Genomic DNA, 8791 nt, shown 5'->3' on the forward strand with positions numbered 1-8791 from the left:
AAATTTAGCTGGTGCTTCCTCTATATTTAGCAGAACTTTATTAAAATAAGCCCCTGGAGGTTTAACATTTATAGTGGTCAGCTGCTTGATATTTGAAAAGAAATTAGCAGCAAGACTAGGTTGCTGGACATTGAGGAGGCTAAGTTGATAAATGTGCACATGCAAGCATTTGCAAAAATGGAGAGAGAGCACATTTCTGATGTGAATGATTGTCATATTTAGTTGAAACCTAGACTCTGTAGATGCTGTAGTTTCTTGCCCCCATGATTGTGGATGAGATTTGTGTCAACATATTCACCTAGAATCCCTGATTCATTTGAGTGAATTACTGGTGAACATGTAAATCTTATTCGATCACATACACAGTTGTGAGGTGCTGATGATTGCAATAAGGCTAACCACCCCTAAATTTCTTTTTATGATTGTTGCATGACTCTGATGTTGAATGCAGTTTGTCAAAATTTAAAGTTCACAAATCTACAATTAACTGCTACGCAAAGAAAAATCAAGCAGTTACACACCCTTGGATTCCAGATAAGCTTGAGGAAAACGTTAAGTCTTAAATGGTGGGTTCAATGGAAACACCAATCAATCCACCATTTTACACACATGGCAAAACTAGATGCTGGAAGGTTCACACTTTCCCACTTCCCCACAAGGCAAATGTTCAATATAATGGGCCTTTTGGAGAAAATGCTAAAATCACATTTGTTGAAAGAAATTAAAATACTGTTACTTGATATCTTACTAAATGCTACTTGCTTTCCAAAACAAAAATGGAAAATGCTGGAAACATTCAGCAGTATCTATGAAGGGAGAAACTTATGTTTCAGGTCTGTAAGTTCTCATAGAATACATGCCACAGATCTGCAAAGTTAATTGCTTCTCTAAGTATAGATGCTGGAAGGCCTGCTGAGTATTTCCAATATTTTCTGTTTTTATTTCAGACTTCCAATTGGATCCACATTATTTTCCATTTTAAAGGCACTTTTACCATATATGGCTGAGATTCACTGAACGTATTCTTGATAGTTTGAAGACCTGAATTAATAAACTGCTGTATACTTAATAGAGAAACTATTCACATCATTGCCACAGCTGTTACTCACAGAAATAACCAGCCTATGTTATAAGAAACATTTGGGACATAATCACTTAGCACTGTGGAAAGACCACATAAATAAACAAGATGTGGGCTTTATTTCACACTTTCTTGCTAAATTATTCATCTCTGCTGATCCCCATTGGGCTTGGAAGTCATTCTGTTTATGGATACTGCAGATAGCATTAGATCAACTTCATGTGATTTGCCAAATGAGCAGAGATAATCCAATGCATCCAAATCCCAGTCTTGCTGTGTGATTTGTAACACCCAAATTGCATGACATTATGACATTCCATGTCCAGCACAGCCTGAACATACACCAATTCAGGTCAGCATTATGTTATTATTCTTGGCTCATACTGTCAACTCATGCTATGCACACCTATGTGATAACTGTTGGCGACTTCATAAGTAATATACTTCAACAAAAAGTTGTTATAATAAAGAAATTGAGCAGATAGTATAAATGCTGGAGCAGCAAACATAAATATTTTGATATCACTTGCTATAACTCCATGGTAAAGTGAAAGAAGTATACAAATCAATACAATTCATTAGAACACAGATCAATACATTTAGACAACATTTCCAGATGACCAATATTTGTATCTACTTGTGCTCTGTCAATGTTTCTTCATTTATAGTTATGAATGATGAGAAAAATATTGCAAGTTGGATTGTCCTGTAAATAGCAAGTGAGAAATGATCTTCTGAAGAAAAAGGGCAAAGACAAAAGGAGAAAAACTGAACAAAACATTATGACTCCCCTTAACAGTTCACAAAGATGTAAGACTTATCTGGGCTTGGATGACATTTTATGAATTAGCAGCTCACTCTTAAAGCATTACTTGTTAGGCGATTCTGATTCACCCCACCTAACAAGTTCAACGCCCATAAAGACAATTGGGGATGATATTCAATAGTAAAGCAAAAACGTTTATACTGATTATTGCCCCAGAAATTACAAGCATTAGAAATTTTAAAAAATGAACCCACATAAGCAGCATACCAATCTAACCCCAGGCTTCTGAGATGTAGCAACTGAGGATGGTGGAATCAGTGGCATGAGTACAAAGTTTGCAGTGTGGGCTGAAAATAATGCCTCTGATCTTCCTACTATTTAATCAGCTGTTTATGGTAAACTGATCTATGGTTTATCCAAATATCAGCAATCTAACAGGTCAAAGATTTGGCCAAGGTTGAAAAACACGTTGGCGATGTGGATAGATTATCATAATCTTACATGAAAGCCTCATCCCACGTCTATGAATAATGCTTCTAAAGCAAAGCATATAGATGGAGAAACAACAAAAGACAACTCTTTCATGGGGAAGGAGGATGAAAGGAAAACAGCAGCAACTGAAATGATAGTTTTAATGTTTGTAGCAAAGAAATCCATGCACTCTTTATAGAATCCCTACAGTGTGGAAACAGGCCATTCGGCCCAACAAATCCACAACACCCCTCCGAACAGCATCCCACCCAGACCAATTCCCCTATCTCTGCATTTCCCATGTCTAACCCACCTAACCTAAACACTATGGGTAATTTCGCATGGACAATCCACCTAACCTGCACATCTTTGGACTGTGGGAGGAAACCGGAGCACCTGGAGGAAACCCACGCAGACACGGGGAGAATGTGCAAACTCCACACAGACAGTCGCCAGAGGTTGGAATCGAACCCGGGTCCCTGGCGCTGAGGCAGCAGTGCTAACCACTGAGCCACTGTGCCGCCCCAAGCCTACTACATCTGGTATTCCCAGTCGGTTTCCCATCTAAGTACTAACAAGGCCTGAGTCTGCTTAGCTTCCGAGATCAGATGCTTTCAGACTAGTATAGTCGTTTGCATTTGTTATGGCAGTAAAGTGAACAAGAAAGAGGAAAACTAGCCAGTTTTACCCCTTGTGACTACTATCGACTGACATTTGCCAGAAATGCTCACATAATCTATAAGCAACAGGATGAAAGGTCCTATGAAGCTATCCCTGGATGAGTAGCCGACTGAAATTAACTAATCAGGTTTGCAAAGAAAAACCACTTGGGCAAGGCCCAAGAGAACCTTGAGGAAATACAGTCCAGTGAGAAACCAAAGGATCAGGAGCAAAAGTTCAATGGCAAAAATGTAGGTATAAAAGATAAAAGTCTCTGAGAGACAGCAATGCGGTATTGTGCAAGCCTCGTCATTATACTGTAATGCATGACCTGCTCAACTTCACATGGGGAAGAACAAATGGTATAAAATTACATGCTGGAAAATACCACTCAGAGTTACTGGACACGAAACAGTTAAGTGCAGTGTTAAATACAAAAAGTGAATTCACAACAATTACAAACTTACTATTCTCTGAGGAAAAATTAAAACAAGAAGTTGCTTCTCTCACACGAATATCTAGCACAAATCCAATTCTTATGGGATATGATGCATCACATCTTGCAAGTTTGATCAATATCCATTTGATTTATTCCTTACTCCTGACATTTATCCAGCAAACAGGCAATAAACAACAAACTGAGACACCCAAGCAGGAAAAAAAGTATTAATAATGAGGAATTATTCTTCAGTATTGTTAAAGTTATATTCTATGCAATGGACCATAATGTGTTTCTCCTGCACCTTAAGGAAGCAGCAACAATTTGGATTGAGAAGTCATGCCTAAGATTGTAAACCTCATCTCTCACGGCCCCCGCCCCCCAACGACCTGTGACACTCAATGCAACTGTAAGTGCAAAATGTGTCACTGAGCTACAAAGATATTCAAAAAAGTGACCAAAACAGGCAAGTTTAGGGAGGAACTTTAAGGAGAGAATTAAATAAGCTGCAAGGAAATTCCAGAGCTCAATTTCCTTGGTAGCTGAAGGCATGGCTAGAGTGAGAGAGGAGGAGGATCACGAGTTCAGAATTGGAAGGATAAATACAAGGATGATGGGTAAAGAACAACTGGTCTGAACAAGAGCATAGACATTCAAGTTTTGGTTGAGCTGAAGTTTACACAGGGTGGAATACTGGCTGGGAAAGTACTGGAATAGCTGAGTCTAGCAATGCATGGAGGAGTGTCTCAGCAGCAAATGGGAAACTTCACATGCAAAAGCAGGCAGTCTTGATGTTATCCCTACATTGGGATGATGACCTAATTTGTGCCATGAAAACAATAACCTTAATATCAGGTTCAAAAAGTTAATTCAAACAGAATATTAAAGCTCTGAACAGTCTCCTTCAGTCTCCATGTGAATCACTGATGATAACTGAGTACTCAACTGCGAGACAGACCTTCTAGCAGAACCAGAAGAAATTAATTTGATCTTTCAATCATTTATTCGAGAAAATTTCTGTCCACTCAATAGTGGATGTTGGAAAAATATGGTGAAAAATCATAAGCTGTAAAGGAGTCGAGACAGATGGTGTTGAAGTAGAGTGTGATGTTGAAGTAGAGTGTAGTGTTGTCATCTGCTAAATATTTAAAGTGACTTCCAGACTCCACTGCAAATAAACACTGTCATTTTACAAACATAACCAAAACTGACTCCACATTACAGGAAGAAAAAAGTTCTGAAACCTGAAGTTCATTCTTTTTAAAACGTTCAAATGGCCACAATACAATAGATTTCTCTTGCAAATGAACAAATTATGCAGAGTTGAGGTATGCAAATATACATTATTTGCTTCTATAATAATTAATGCAAGACCAATTTTCTTTGGTACATAAATTACTTTATGTTCTATGATAGCTTCTGGAAGTGACAATTATGTATAACTTGTGAAATCACAAATGAGCTACATCTGAGAATTCAAAGCTCAGGACATTTAGTTCTTTTGTCATCCATGGCTCAATAAATATGATGGCTGCAATGAAAGTATCAACCCTACCTTCAGAAAAGTTACGTTTTACTTCGTGGACTGGAACAGCATTGAATGCTGCATGGCAAAGAATGAAACAGGACGTTTGCCCTGGTACAACATAGCTATTCTTTAATACAGCAGATAGTAACATTGGGGGAATGTAACCTAAGAGCATGGACTGTTGACAGCAAACTCCCAAGTAAACAGTCTTCACATCCGCACTAAGTTGGGAATGATGTCTAAACCCAACTCAAGTTTCATAGTTCAAAATGAAAGATCCTTTTGTGAGCCCTTGTCGCACTGACTGAAGACAGAAAGGTGCCATGTTTGCCTCAATGCTCTGGACTAGTTGAACTCAGAATGACTTTTCACACCTGACAGCTATCCACTGAGCAAGTATGGATGTCAGCAGAGGTCGGCATCTTTCCCTAAGAATACCCCAAAACACCTTACCCTCCCAAAGCTCAATATGGAAAGGTTTCAAAGAGACCTTATGAAACTATAATTCAGCAGAAGTATGAACTCATTCGGGGGAAAAAAAAACATGAGGGTGTCTAGTTGATCGTAAACAACTCGACTATACATTCTTGCATTGTGTTAAATGTCAGACTGCGGACTTAGTAAAACAAACATGTTCGATGGTTGGCAATGGAGAAGAGGGGGTGGCTGAGGAAGTAGGCGGTGGTGTCTGTACTGAAGTAGATAGGAAAGCCTGTGGAGTTGTAAGTGGGGCTGGAGCAGGTGGGTCACCTCCCATCACTATAAGTCAGTCTGTGTCTGCCTGTCTCTGGGTAAAAAGCTCTCTCACCTCTACCCCGGTGTAGCTCTCGAAGAAGAAGAGGACGACACTCTGGTAGATGGTGTAGAGCCGGTCGTCCATGATGTGGTAGAGGCGGGCGGGCAGCAGCATGGAGAGGAGGCGCCAGGCCGCCCAGGTGAGGAGGTAAACCGGGGCCGTGCCCATCATCACCGCGGCCGGCAGCCAGTAGCGGAGCGAGTGAGTGTGAACAACCAGGGACAGCAGCATCGTGGCCGGGGGAAGGAGGACAGAGGCCAGGCTCGGGGGTGGGCGGAATCCTTCCCGGACAACAGCAGCGATCTCACGACTTCATCAGCGACGTTTCCACCATGTTGAAAGAAAGAGAGAAAGCAAACGGCGCCTCCTTCCTCCCTCCACCCCCCAACATCGCGCCCGCTCATTGGCGCTGGCGCCCCCTCCCCTAGCAACGGCGGAGGTGGGGTCTTGGGTCAGTCCCTGGAGACAGAATCAGTGCAAGATGTCCGTCTGGGTCAGGAATCAGTCCCTTACAGAGATTTGATCAAGAAATAGACACTTCTGCTTTTGAGTCTGTATTTTTTATGTTGTTATTTGCTGTCAGTACTCCCAGCACTTGCTCATTTCATGCCTGGACTCTACTTAGAGCTTCACAGGTCAAAATGAATTCCATTCAAACTCAAAAACAAAAACAGAATTTGCTGGAAAAGCTCAGGAGGTCTGGCAGCATCTGTGAAGAGAAATCAGAGTTAATGTTTCGGGTCCGGTGACCCTTCCTCAGAAATGTTTTGAGAGGGTAAGGTGCTGTTGGGTATTCTTAGGTAAATATGCCGCTTTTTGCTGACATCCACCCACCCTCACTGGATAGCTGTCAGGTACGAAAAGTCATTCTGAGTTCTACTAGTTCAGAATATTGAGGCTTTCTCTTGGTGCTGGTGGGTTGGGAATTAAACTTTGCACCTTCTTCCATCAGTTCAGTTGGGTCGACCTCGAGATGAGTCAACAATCAATGGCAAAGTGTTCTGAGATAAGGTTCATACCGAACTCCAAGTGTTAACTCTGTCTCTCACTCTAGAGATGGGCCCAGACCCGCTGAGTTTCTCCAGTATTGTATGCATTTGTATAGTGCCTTGAACAGCATGCAATGTCCCAAAGCCCACACAGGACTGTTACCAACAAAATTTCATGCCAGAGTACGCAGGCGGTATGAGGGCAGATGGAAAAAAGCTGGTTGGAAAACATGTTTCTTTTTAAGAGGCATCCTTGAGGGAGGAAAAAACATTTGAAGAGGTAATTCGAGTTTATGTCAGGAAATGTTACAGATATGGAGATCGACAGTTCTGCACAAGCATTGAAAGCACAGCTATCAGTGGAGAAGTAATTGGAAACTGAAGATGCCCAAGATGCTAAGATTATAAGGGCACAAAAACCTCTGATGTTAAGAAAGTGGAGAGAGACTACAAGCACATGGAGGGGCATGGCTGCAGAGGGATTTCAAAACAAGAATGAGCATTTTAAAGTTAAGACATTTCCATACCAAGAGTCAGTCTAGGTCAATGAATAAAGAGGTGAAGGATGAACTTCATGGCAACCTGTCTATGGACAGCAGAGGATTGACTGAATCTATGTTTATGGATGGTGGAAAATGGGAAGCAACCATCATTGGCCAGAAGTGCCAAGTGGATGATCCAACTCAGCCTTCTCAAGCAGTTTTCACATTACAGAAAGTATCTTCAGGTAATTCAATTCACTCTATATGTAATCAGGTAATAGCTGAGTATATTGGATACAGCAAAACATATGGCTCCCAAACAACTTTCTAATTTTAGTGCTGTAAACTTGTGCTCCAGAACTGACCATGTTCCCTAGCCAAGTTGTTCCAGTACAGTTATAACACTGTCTTTGATCTGACAGATGGAAAATTGCAGATATATCATGGCCAAACCACAGCCAATCTAACCAATTACTGTCTCAGCAGTGTATTCCCAATCATTATCAAAACGATGAAAGTTTTCATTCACAACACTTTCAAGCATCACTTATAAAAAGCAGTAACCTTCTCGACAATTGCCAGTTTGTGTTCTGGTCTGATCTCTCAGTTTCTGAGATGAATGCATCCTTTGTCCGAACATGGACAAAAAAAAACATTCCAATGGTGAGGTGAGAATAACTGTCCTTGACATTAAGGCAGCATTTGACCAAATGTGACGTTATCACTACTGCAGCTAATAAGAATTGGATGAACCACTGGTTGGAATAATTCCTATTATAAAGGAAGATGGATGCATTTGTTGTTGATCGATTATCTCATTTACAGGATATCACTGCAGGAGTTCCTCAGGGTAGTGACCTAGGCCCAAACATCATGATCTGCTTCATTATGACTGTCCCCTAATCGTAAGGCTACAAATGGATGATGACTGTACAATATTCAGCACTATTTGCAACTCCTCATATACTGATGAACTCCTTGTCCATCTGCATTAAGACCTGGACAAAATTCTGGCTTAGATTGAGAAGTGGCAAGGTACATCACACAAGTGCTAGTTAGTGACCTCCTTCAACAAGAGAGAATCCATCCACTTCTTATTGACGTTGAATATTGTTACTATTGATGAATCCCAATGCCCCAGAATCAACGTTCTGCAGTTTATCAATGACATAAACTGAACTGAACCAGCTCTATAAATACAATGGCTTCAAGAACAGGTCAGAGGCTAGGAATTATGTGGCCAGTAACTCTCCTCCTGACTTCCCACAGCCAGTTCGCAGTCACAGGGAATGTAGTGCAATACTCTCCAACTGCCTGGATAAGGGCACATCCAAAAACACTCAAGAAGCTTATCACCAGAATAAATCAGTCCACTTGACAGGCACCTTATCCATCATCTTAAACATTCACTCTCTCCACCCATGCAGTGTGACAGCAGTGTGTATCTTCTATAAGATGCACTGAAACAACTTACCAAGGCCTTCAAAAGCACCTTCCAAAGCTTCGACAAAGGACGAGGGCAGCAGGTTCATATGAACACCATCACCTGCAAATTCCCATCCAAGCCATACACAATCCT

At 41.0% G+C, this 8791-nt stretch overlaps 1 protein-coding gene across 1 annotated transcript in view; it reads right to left on the minus strand.

The window, feature by feature from the left end:
- The window catches only part of agpat5 (1-acylglycerol-3-phosphate O-acyltransferase 5 (lysophosphatidic acid acyltransferase, epsilon)), a 96476-nt gene extending 90353 nt beyond the window's left edge, over positions 1-6123 (minus strand). The window contains exon 1 of the mRNA XM_048596759.1: positions 5754-6123. Within this exon, the coding sequence (XP_048452716.1) occupies positions 5754-5972 (219 nt within the window). The 5' untranslated portion in view covers positions 5973-6123. The remainder of the gene's footprint in view (positions 1-5753) is intronic.
- Between the last annotated feature and the right edge of the window lie 2668 nt (positions 6124-8791).

Source organism: Rhincodon typus, chromosome 5, assembly GCF_021869965.1.
Source record: "Rhincodon typus isolate 14 chromosome 5, sRhiTyp1.1, whole genome shotgun sequence".
In the NCBI taxonomy this organism is placed as follows: domain Eukaryota; kingdom Metazoa; phylum Chordata; class Chondrichthyes; order Orectolobiformes; family Rhincodontidae; genus Rhincodon; species Rhincodon typus.